The sequence below is a fragment of the Hypanus sabinus genome, chromosome 6 (assembly GCF_030144855.1).
Source record: "Hypanus sabinus isolate sHypSab1 chromosome 6, sHypSab1.hap1, whole genome shotgun sequence".
Classification (NCBI taxonomy): domain Eukaryota; kingdom Metazoa; phylum Chordata; class Chondrichthyes; order Myliobatiformes; family Dasyatidae; genus Hypanus; species Hypanus sabinus.
The window spans coordinates 16,254,815-16,267,412 of NC_082711.1; the positions used below are offsets into that span (position 1 = coordinate 16,254,815).

At 40.8% G+C, this 12,598-nt stretch overlaps 1 protein-coding gene across 1 annotated transcript in view; it reads left to right on the forward strand.

Moving 5' to 3' along the window:
- The window catches only part of obscnb (obscurin, cytoskeletal calmodulin and titin-interacting RhoGEF b), a 533,110-nt gene that overhangs the window by 409,632 nt on the left and 110,880 nt on the right, over positions 1-12,598 (forward strand). Inside the window, 4 exon segments of the mRNA XM_059971780.1 lie at positions 2,635-2,802; positions 4,455-4,557; positions 5,266-5,395; positions 10,976-11,078. Coding sequence (XP_059827763.1) covers positions 2,635-2,802; positions 4,455-4,557; positions 5,266-5,395; positions 10,976-11,078 — 504 coding nt within the window.

The following is a 12,598-nucleotide window of genomic DNA, read 5'->3' on the forward strand; positions in this document are numbered from 1 at the left end:
TTGTGGCTGCTGTTCTGTGACGCCGCTGAAGGTTTTCCATCAGTTTTTGGCAGCGCCTGTCTTCAAAACTGGTGTAGGCTTCATAGCACAGGGCTCGCCTGCAGGTTCTGTCAGCAGCCGCAGCTTCTAGTTCCTTTGGCTGAATGTCACAGTAGCGTAGGGTTTCCTTCACAGCGTCTTTGTGGCGCTTGCGTGGGTGACCTTGAGGTCTCTTTCCAGTCTCCAGTTCACCGTAGAGCAGCTGACGAGGCATACAGTGGTCGTCCATTCTGATGACGTGTCCCACCCACTGTATCTAGGCTCTGATGATCAGGGACTTAATGCTAGTGGACTCCGCACGATCTAAGACCTCCAAGTTGGAGACATGGACTTGCCAAGGATGGAGCGGAGGATGCGCATGTGAAATTTCTCCAGTTGTTTGATGTGTTGTCGGTATAGAGTCTAGGTTTCATATCCATATAGGGGAGAAGGGATGACCACAGCTCTGTAGGCTTCCAGCTTTGTGGAGATGCAAACGTTGTGTTGATTGAGCACTCTGGTACACAGCCTCCCCGGACCCTGGCTGGCCTTGCTGATACTCAAGTCAATTTCTTTGCCCAAAGACCCAAACCTTGAGATGATGCTTCCCAAGTATTTGAAGCTGTTTACATTTGTCAGCTGGGTGTCATCAACAGTGATTTTTGGTTCTATGGGGTTGGTGTTTGGTATGGGCTGGTGAAGTACTTCAGTCTTGTTCAGGCTGATAGTCAGGCCAAAGGGCATAGCAGCATCTGAGAATTTATTCAACGTCAACTGTAGATCACTGTCTTTGTGCACCAGGAGCACACGGTCATCAGCAAAGAGGGTTTCTTAAATGACTGTATGGAGGCACTTCCGTGCGTTCAAGTGGCAAAGGTCAAAGAGAGAGCTGTCCATCCAAAAGATGTTCCCTCCCTCCTTTAGACCTTGGGCAGCATGTGACAACACGCAAGTGAAGAACAGATTAAACAGAAATGAGGCAAGGACGCAGCCCTGCTTCACCCCATTGGAAATGGCAAATGCAGCTGACGTATCACCACTACAAGGGACCTGTCCTATCATTCTGTCGTGGAGCAGCTGAATCATCTTCATGAATTTCCTTGGGCATCCGTAACGGCTCAGGATGATCCAGAGAGCCTCCCTGTTTACAGTGTCAAATGCCTTTGTCAGGTCAGTGAAGTCAGAGTAAAGAGGCTTGTTCTACTCGATGCACTTCTCCTGGACTTGCCTCACAGCAAATACCATGTCTACTGTACTCCATTCTGGCCGAAAGCCACACTGCGCCTCCGGGAGGTTCCTTTCCGAGACAGTGACAAGTCTGCTCAGGAGAATGTGGACAAAAGTCTTGCCTGCAATGGACAGCAGTGAGATAACCGTGTAGTTTCTGCAGTCTGATTTGCTTCCCTTGTTTTTGTAGAGAGCCACAATGAGGGCATTGTGGAAGTCGTCAGGCATCTCTGTGATCCAAATGTCTTCCAGGATGTCTTGGAATGCCTGTAAGGCAGTTGGGCCTAATGCTTTGTAGATCTCAGCAGGAATGCCATCCTGCCCCGTTGCTTTATTTGAGTTCATCTGCGAAATTGCTTTCTTGATCTCATCAGTAGAGGGTGGCAGGTCTAGGTCATCCAGGACTGGGTGCTGAGGGATCTGCTGTAAGACAACAGGATCAACTGTGGACAGCCTATTGAGGAGGTTGGAAGTGTTCAGCCCAGCGGTTTTTCAGTCCTTCCTGGTCTTTGATCAGGCTTGACCCATCAGATGACAGCAAGGGGGAGCATCTTGATTTAGAAGGACCATAAACTGACTTTATGGTCACAGGCAGCAAGTACTGTACTGCACAAAAGTCTTAGGCACATGTAAAAAGATCCTGTAAAGTGAAGATGCTTGCTACAATAATGAAATGAGGTGTCTAAATATTGAAGCATTTATCATAAGGTTCAGTAAGCAGTAAAAAACTAAATCAAATCAATATTTGGTGTGACCACCCTTTGCCTTTAAAACTGCACTAATTATCTCACTGTGGTACAGTTTCATAAGAAAATTGGCTGGTAGATTGTTCCAAGCATCTTGAAGAATTTGCTACAGTTCTTCTGCAGACTTTGGCTATCTCGCTTGCTTCTGTCTCTCCTGGTAATCTCAGACAGCCTTGGTGATACTCAGATCAGTGGTCTGCAGAGACTATACCATCTGAAACCATACAAAAAAAGCTAGGGTGCCTAAAGCTTTTGCACAGTACTAAATACGGAAGTGATGCCATTAGCAACTTCCCTCCAGATTACAGACCAGCCTAATTTGGAATTACAGTGCCAGTTTTTCATAATTACTGAATAAATCCTGGAACATCCCTATTTAAGAACATCTTGGTAGTTCCTAACAGGGTTTGAAAAGGCTACCCTTTTCAAGAGTATTAATGAGCTGTGATTACATATTGGTTTTGGAAGTAATGTTCCAGTCTCATGTAGCATGTATAGAAAAAGATCATTTTAGTTTTTGATCAAACCAGATGTTTAAATTAATGTGATTTACCTTTTCTTGTTTGATGATGGATATCTGTTGATATGATAATCTCACAAACATTCATTAATTCCTCTGGACATATTCATGTTGTTCCACTAGATGGCAAACCTGTGGAGGTTGACCCGCATCATATTATTATTGAGGATGAGGACGGTTCCTGCACTTTGATCTTAGATACTCTAAATGCTGCTGATTCTGGGCAGTATATGTGTTATGCAGCCAGTGCTGCTGGGAATGCCAGTACACTCGGAAAGATTCTTGTACAAGGTATTTGATTACAATTTTTGGGTATCTATTTTGTATTAATGATAGATTTCTTTTATTAAATGTAAATATGTTAAGTTCCTTTTTTCTGGTATAAATTATAGCATTCTGTTTTATTTTAAAAGTATGTATCTTTTGTCAGTGCAGAGCTTAAGCTGAGTTCTAAGTTATAGTTTTCACATAACTGAACTTCCCTGAACTAGGCATAACTATACCAATTCTGTGAATTCAGATGATGCATCAGATATGAAGAGGGTGCCTGACCATTAAAAATGGCATATGTGGGATATCAACCTTTTGAAAGAACATTTAACATCTGACACCATTTTCATGTACTCTTTTTAACAAATGGATTTATTCCAAGCATAGTTAATAGTACTGTAATGATATTTTTTTAAACCTGTAGAAATTGGAAACTGAAATGCAAACGAAAATACTAGAAAAACTTATCAGGCCAGGCAACATTTGTGGAAGCAGTTATTTTTAGGCCAAAGATCATTTGTTAGACATTAAGACAAAAAGAGCCTTTTGACCTGAAACTTTAACTCCGTCTCTCTTGCCAGTGCTGCTTGATGTATTGAGTTTTTCAGCATTTTCGGTTTTTGTTAGAGTTGACAGTAAGACAGACGTGTTTTGAGGAACTTTATCTATATACTGTACAGGCCAAAAAACAATCATTAAGGGAGTCATTGGAGAATCCCTCCAATAAAGTACTAATTTCAGCTGAATGTGAAGTTGGAAAGAGGAGCAGATCCACATCAGGATCTAGAGGAATTTACAATTATTCATCTATCACCTGCCCTGAGCATGCCCATTTGGTAGTAGAAATGTTTTCTATACACGTTAGTTTATAATCCCTAAATTTTCAATAGCTAAGATGTAGTTTAGTTACTTCGAGTCATAGAGCATTACCACATAGAAACAGGCACTTTGGCCCATTTAGTCCATGCTGACCTGTTTTGCTGTCTAGTCCTATCTAGCCATAACCGGACAATAGCCCACAATACCTATCTAAACTTCTTGTAAATGTTGCAATTGAACCGGCATCTACCACGCTCATTCCACGCTCACCCTCTAGAATCCGGGGTTCCTAACCTGGGGTCTATAGACCTCTTCCTTAATGGTATTAGTCCATGACATAAAAAAAGTTGGGAAACCCTGCACTAAGAGAAAAAGTTCCCTCTCAGGTTCCCCTTTCATCCTAAATCTCTAGTTCTAGTCCCACCCAACCTCAGTGGAAAAACAGGAGAAAACCTGTGATGATGAAATCCAAGTAACACACACAAAATGCTGGAGGAATTCAGCAGGCCAGGCAGCTTCTATGGAAAAGAGTACAATCACCTTTACAGTCCTGCTGATGGGTCTCGGCCTGAAGCATCCACTGTACTTGTTTTCCATAGATGCCTGGCCTGTTCCATGGAAAAAGCTTAACTTGCATTTATTCTACCTATTCCCTTCATATATACTCCATCAAACCTTTCTTCATTTTCCTATGCTTCAGGAAATAAAGTCCAAACCTATTCAACCTGTCTCTGTAACTCAGGCCCTGAAGCCCCGACAACATCCTTGTAAAAATAATATTCTGAATGATATTTTAATAAATCCATTTTAGGAACCTTTACCATATCAGTTAAAAATGCTGTTTTAAATTTCAGTGCCCCCAAGGATTGTAAGCCATCTTAAAAACATTCCATTTGTTGAGAATGCAGATACACAGTTTGTATGCACTATTGAAGCGGCACCAGCCCCTCAAATAAGGTAAGGTTCTTACTTAAAAGGCTTCAGTTTTTCCTTCCCTTGATTTAAAATTCTTCATTCCTCTACTGAGGTTTTGTGTTATGACAATAGCTTCATAGACAATGGTTAGAAACAAAGACCATCCCTTGAAGTTATCCTTCTTTCCCTGATCCTCCATAAAATTCACTTATTTTGGTCAAATATTTATGATCTCTAAGGTTTTTTTAAATGTTTCTGTGATATGCCCTTATCAAAATAAAAAATTTGCTAAATAATATCTTTACTGCAATCACAAACAGTGTTAATGGCCTCTTGTCTGAAATGTTTATATACTTGCATGCCTCTTATCTGCATGCCTCACCCTCCCCAACGCCTTCCACAGATTCCCTTCTCCAAGTTACCACTGCTAATTTCTGGTCCTTGTGCTAAACCAGTTAGTCATTTCTCTCTTTAATTTGTCTTTCTTTTCTTTCCCCACCCTTCCCCAGATTTCCATGATTCCATGAATCTGGGGTTTCCTGCTCTCAATGTGTAAACTTATTTGATTTTTTTATACTTTCTGAATGGAACAGAATCCAGGCTAATTAAATATTGGCAAGTTGATCTTAAAGTTGTCAAGGTTGATTTATTTTTTCACTCAACATGATTTTGAAATATTAAAACTAATGTTTTCAGAGTTATTTTACATTCTGTCACCATTTGTGATTAATTATTCTGTTCTTTTTGAAGATGGACTACTGGTGGCTTACCACTGACAAATAAGACAAAGTACCAGACTTTCTTTGACCCACAATTTGGAGTTGCAATGCTGATCGTCAAAAACACAGAGAAGAATGACCTTGGATTCTATGAATGTGAAGTGAGTATGGCATAAAGTTATAATTCAACAAAATTAGTACTTAATAGCAAAACTAAGTTCTTCAGTCTAGCAAAATTTAATAAGGAGTTGTATGTTGATCTATTTTCATATTCCATACATGTAAAGCGCGCTTCCCAGTCTCATTCACTGTTTCAGAATATGAATGAGATTTATTATCACTCTCAATCGAGAGAAAATCTGCAGAAGCTGGAAATTCAAGCAACACACACGAAATGCTGGAGGAACTCAGCAGCTCAGACAGCATCTGTAGAAAAAAAAATACAGTCGACTTTTCAGGCCAAGACCTTTTTTTCCATAAATGCTCGCTGGCCTGCTGAATTCCTCCAGCATTTTGTATGTGATGCTTTATTATCACTCTCTTAGGTTACATGAAATTTGTTGTTTTACAGCAGAAGTACAGTACAAGGACACAAAGTTACTATAAATTACAAAAATAAAGAGTGCAAAAATAAGGAATGATAAAAGAGAAACAAACAAAATAATAGATAAACAAACAAACAATAAATATCGGGAACATGAATTATAGAGTCCTTGAAAGTGCATCCGTATGTTGTGGAATCATTTCAGTAGCGTTGGGACAAATGAAGTTATCCCTCCTGGTTCAGGAGCCTGATGGTTGATAGAAAATAACTGTTCCTGAACCTGGTGGTGTGAGACCTGAGGCTCCTGTACCTCCTGCCCGATGGCAATAGCGAGAAAGTGCATGGCCCATGTGGTGGAGGCCCTTGATGATGCAATGCTGCTTTCCTGCAACAGCATTCCTTGTAGTAGCAAGAAGAGGGCATGCCCCAGATGGTGAGAATCTGGGTGTTGGGTGCCACTTTCTTGAGGCACCACCTCTTGAAGATGGTGGGAAAAGTTGTACATCTGATTCAGCAACAGTGACTGAATAAACTTAAACAACATTTTTATGCACACAGAGACAGAACTCTCTATTACCACATCTGAAGGTGCTACCAATTAGCTGTTTTAATCATAAAGCCTATTAATATTGGAGTTCTAACCAAGACAAGGTTCTTCAATTGAAACATGTACAAAATGCTGGAGGAACTCAGCAGGTCAAGCGGTATCTATAGAAATGAATAAACAATCAATGTATCAGACCAAGACACTTCAGTACTGGATAAGAAGAAGGATGGCAGATTAAAATGGTGGTGGGAGGGAGGGAAGGAAAGGAGAACTAGCTAGAAGGTGATAGGAAGGAGAACTAGCTAGAAGCCAGGTGGGTGGGAAAGGTAAAGGGCTGGAGAAGAAGGAATCTGATATCAGAGGAAAGTGGACCATGGGAGAAAGGGAAGAAGGAGGGGCACCAGCGGGAGGTGATAGGCAGGTGAGGAGAAGAGGTAAAAGATCAGGGTGGGGAATAGAAGAGGGAAGAGGAGGGAAAAATTACCAAGAAGAGAAATTGATGTTCAAGCCATCAGATTGGAGGCTACCCTAGACAGAATATGAGGTGTTCCTCCTTCCCCCTAAGAGTGGCCTCATCATGGCAAAAGAGGATGCTGTGGACTGATGTGTCAGAACTGAAATGGCGATAGGAATTGAAATGGTTGGCCACCGAGAAATACTGCTTTTGGTGGATGGAGTAGAGGTACTCAACAAAGTGGTCCCCCAATTTACGGCAGGTCTCACCAATGTAGAGGAAGTCACATCAGGAGCACTGGATACAATAGACGCCTTAAGAGATTTACAGGTGAAGTGGTGCCTCACGTGGAAAGACTGTTTGTGGCCTTGAATGAAAGTAAAGGAGGAGGTGAATGGGCAGGTGTAGCATTTCTGTCGCTTTCAGGGAGATTAGTAGGGAGGGATGAATGAACCAGGGAATCATAACCATATAACAATTATAGCACGGAAACAGGCCATCTCGGCCTTTCCAGTCCTTGCTGAACGCTTACGTTCACCTGGTCCCACTGACCCACACTCAGCCCATAACCCTCCATTCCTTTCCTGTCCATATACCTATCCAATTTTACTTTAAATAACAATACCGAACCTGCCTCTACCACTTCTACTGGAAGCTCGTTCCACACAGCTACCACTCTCTGAGTAAAGAAATTCCCCCTCGTGTTACCCTTAAACTTTTGCCCCCTAACTGTCAACTCATGTCCTCTTGTTTGAATCTCCCCTACTCCCAATGGAAAAAGCCTATCCATGTCAACTCTATCTATCCCCCTCATAATTTTAAATACCTCTATCAAGTCCCCCCTCAACCTTCTATGCTCCAAAGAATAAAGACCTAACTTGTTCAATCTTTCCCTGTAACTTAGGTGCTGAAACCCAGGTAACATTCTCTGTACTCTCTCTATTTTGTTGACATCTTTCCTATAATTCAGTGACCAGAACTGCACACAATACTCCAAATTCGACCTTACCAATGTCTTGTACAATTTTAACATTACATCCCAACTCCTATACTCAATGCTCTGATTTATAAATGCCAACATACCAAAAGCTTTCTTCACCACCCTATCCACATGAGATTCCACTTTCAGGGAACTATGCATCATTATTCCTAGATCACTGTGTTCTACTGCATTCTTCAATGCCCTACCATTTATCATGCCCTATCACGGAGGGAGTGATCTCCGCAAAAAGTGGAGTATCATCGGGAGGTAAAGGTGTGTTTGGTAGTAGGATCCCATTGAAGATGGCAGAAGTTGAGAATGGTGTATAGGATATGTTGGCTCATGAGGTGGTAGGTGCGGATGAACTCAGCATCAATGGTGGAGGAAGGGAACTCCCTTTTTCTTTGAAAAAGGAGTACGCCTCTGTTTGGAATAGAAAGCCTCATTCTGGGAACAGATGCAATAGAGATGAAGGAACTGATAAAAAAGATACAGCATTTTTACAGGAGCCAGGGTGGGAGGAGGTATAGTCAATATAGCCATGGAAATAGGTAGGTTTATAAAATATGTCGGCAGACAGTTTGTCTCTAGAGATGGATACAAATCAAGAAAGAGGAGAGAGGTGTCAGAAATGTACCAAGTGATTTTAAGAGCAGGGTGAAAGTTGGAGGGGAAAGTTGATGAAATTGACAAGATCAGCATGGGTGTCTGAAGCAGCACCAAAGCAGTTCTCAGTGTAGTGTACGAAGACTTGGGGAGCATTAACTGGGAAGGCTTGGAACATGAACTCTTGTAAGTAGCCATTGAAAAGGCAGATATAGCTGGGGCCCATGCAGATTCCCATGATAACCTCTCGAGCTTGGAGAAAGTGGAAGGAACCAAAGGAGAAATTGTGAGTGTGAGGACCAGTTCTGTCAGACAGAAAAGGATGATGGTGAAGAGGAACTAGTTGGGCCTTTTGTTAAGAAAGAAGTGGAGAGAGGTGGAGAGAGGCCTTCTTGGTTGGGGGACAGAAGTGTAGGAACTGAACATCCATGATGAAAATGAGGCAGTCAGGGCAGGGAATTAGGGGTTCTTCAGTTATCTTTATGGCTTGCAATTACAAACTGATATTGAACACTAGTGCTTCAGTAATCTTCTTAAGTGTCTTGTATTCGGTATCAGAAACAGGTTTAATATCACTGACATACACCGTGAAATTTGTTGTTTTGCATCAATAGTGCAATGTACATCAAAAATGCTGTAAGTTATAATAAATATGTATTTTGAAGAAAATTTAAAAGAAAGCAAGATAGATAGTGTTCATGGCTTGGTTCATTGTTCATTCAGAAGTCTGATAGCAGAGGGGAAGAAGCAGTTTCTAAAACATTGTGTGTGTCTTCAGGATCCTGTACCTCTTCTCTGATGGTAATAGTAAGGAGAGAGCATGTCCTGAGTGATGTGGATCCTTAATGGTGGATGCTGCTTTTATGAGGCATCACCTTTTGAAGGTGTCTTGAATGTTGGGGTGGCTAACGCCCATGATGGAGCCGGCTGAGTTTGCAACCCTCAGCAGCTTTATCCAGCATAGTGCAATGGCTCCTCCATACCAGATGATGATGCAACCAGTTGGAATGCTCTTCATGATACATCTGTAGAAACGTATTAGAGTCTTTGGTGACATACCAAATCTCCTCAAACACCTAAGGAAATATAGCTGCTGATATACCTTCTTTATAATTGCATCAATACGTTGGAGCCAAGGATAGATCTTCACAGTCAATGACACTCAAGAACTTGAAACTGCTCACCTTTTCTGCTGCTAACCTGTCACTGAGAGGGTCATATAGGACCTTAAAAGTTTCCAGCAGTTTCTAATCTTGAAATATTAACAAGTCATGTTAGTTACCTTTGCTGGTTTTCAAGTACAGAAGCATGAACTTTATTTCTGGACAAAAAGAAGATTGAAGAGATTCCACTAATTCATTGATAACTTTCCTGACTAATTCCAATCGATGTCTCAGAGTAACTAAAATGGATTCATCAAGTTGTACTGCATAGAAATAGATGCTTTGCTTCAACTCAAACATACCACTTGTGATGTTTATTGAAGCTAATTCTATTTGCCCCCATTAGGCCCATTGTGCTGTACTCCTTTAACATCCAAGTATCTGTCTGCATATTTTAAACACTGTAACTGTACCTGCCTCTACTAGTTCTTCTGGTAACTTGTTTCATATTACAATCCTCTGTAAAAAGTTTCCCCACAGGACTCCTTCAAATTTCTTATCTTAAACCTATGCCTTCTGTTTTAGACTCCAAACGCTGGAAAAATATCTCTGAATAACTACTCTTTCAATCCCTCCATAATTTTATAAACCTCTAAGGTCATCCCTCATATGTTTCAGTGAGAATAAACCCAGCCTATTTCTTCTCTCCTTATGTAAGGCTTTCCAGTGCATGCAATATCCTGATGAATCACCTCTGCATCCTCTCTGGTGTATCACATCCTTCCTATAATGTGGTGAGCTGAATTATTGCAAACCTTAAAATATTTTCCTTATTTCCAGCACATTAATGTATTCATGCTTTTTTGTGTGTGAGTAGTAATGGGTCTGTTTCTACAAATACCAGAAGTGGAAATTATTCTTAGAAAAGCAGAAATCTGAAAGATCAGGATCGAATTCCCTGAAAGCAGTCTGCTGCCACCAGGTGCCACTCAGTCTGTTGTACTCTGGGTCATTTACACAACTTCTGGCTCCACCTAGGGTGCCATGGTAGCATAGCGGTTAGTGCAACGTTGTTACAGCTTGAACTGTTTTGGAGCTTGGAGTTCAATTTCAGCACCATTCTGTAAGGAGTCGCCATATGTTCTCCCCGTGGAATGCGTGGGTTCTGAGTGCTTGGTTTCCTCCACACAGTCCAGACATACTGGGTAGATTGATTGGTCATGTAAATTGTCTTGTAATTAGGTTAGGTTTGTCGGGGGTTGCTTGGGTGGTATGGCTGGAAGGACCTTATCCATGGTGTATCATTAAAGTAAAAAATAATTCAGCATAATAAAGATAAAACAATTTCATGTATGTTTAGAATTCTTGCACTAATTCACTTGGATATATTTCTTAAAGGAAAATTGGAAGAAAAGGGTAGTACAATGTAATTTCTCGTGCCTAAGAGGAAGTCTTATTCTACATTTAAACTTGTAAATCTGAATTGTTGACTTTTAATTTCCCAGATTACAAACAAACTGGGTACAGCCAGAGACGTTGCAGAGTTGTACCTTCAGGCCCCTGTCCTAATCCCAGAAAAGAGAAAAGATCAAGTTGTCATGATTGAAGGTAAGTTATGTAATTGCTTTGGCTACTGCGGATATAATTCTGGGAGTGAATCTTAAAACAAATGTTCAGAAGCTGTTGCATTTGTCAGGAAGTGAGGTCAATCAGTTGTGGTTGGATTGTTGAGTTTTTAGACCTTCTAAGGTTGAATAATATATGAAATTGAACATTTCTAAAGACACTACCTTGTTATATAACTCTTATTTAAAGGAGATGTAAATTGACAAGGTATAGAGAAAGACAACACATTTGCTGATAGGGCTGGATTATGGACAAACTGGATAAACTGGACCAGGGAGGTAAAATAAGCAGCAGGCTGAGCCTCTTCATTGTGGTTGGAGGCAGTATACAGAAAATAGAGTGGTACTCCAAGAAAATAGCTACTGCCACTGTTTCAAGATCACCCCTTATAATGATGATCAGGGAAGCAAAGAGGGAATCTGTGAGAACCAATAAGTACGTTACTGTCTCAACAGAAGAACTCATGAACTTAGACAACCGAATACCTGTGTGCACACCTACTATGTTTTCCTGGCTGTCCATGAAGAGTCAAAGAATAGAAAATATAAAACACAATTAAAAAGAGTTTCTGCTGCTGACCACATATTCCTCGTAGCCCCATTTTAAATCTCTACATATCTGTGGCATGCCTCACATCCACGATAGTTGGTCTGCAGAGCTGCCACCACCAGCACACATGAAGTGTCTGTGTTTATATTCATTCCTTACCAATTCCAATGTTACATTCCAGTGTCATTGGCTGTAGGTCATATGTCTGACATTTAGCATCTTCTTATTGGTTCTGCTCCAGGCCAGCGTCTATTTATTTCACTCTTCCCAGCAACTGACAATCAGTAATTTATGGCCCTTTGTTCTCAGTCAGCAAGCAGGTTGAATCATGCAGAATAGATTCAGACCCTAACAGTCAAAAACCTTCATATTATATGAAACCAAAGAACACCTCACAAATAATTTTGGAAATGGTCCTTTGTCTAGCAGATTACCTGAGGTATTATTGTGTCGACTTTAAAACACAGATCAAGCCAACTGTCTAACTCACAAAATGGAGAATACAATCTTTTCATAAAATGGCAGCCTTGATTTCCTCCCTCATGGCAAGAACAAAGACAATTTTTTTTATTCCTCTGTCCTTGATTCATTCAAATACACTGATTTGCAGACTAATTCTTTTTGGCCAGCTACCATTTTAAACCATAAAGTTTCTACTTGTACTCTCTGAGGCAAGCACTTCACTCATATCTGTTCATTTTGAACCTTCACCTCTCTTCCTCCCCTCTACACGAATCACCCATTTCCTTCCTTAATTTTTCCACAACCTATCATTTCATAATTCCATCAAGCAGTCTTGTTCTCCACTCTCCTCTACTACTTCTCATCTTCAAATGTTCCTTCCATATTCCCTCTCTTCTGCAACTTGTCTCTTAAGTTTCACTTACTGGTTAACCCTCTTCCTACTCTAAGAGAGCAGAGGTAGTAACAATGCAAATATAGGTATGGAGGTA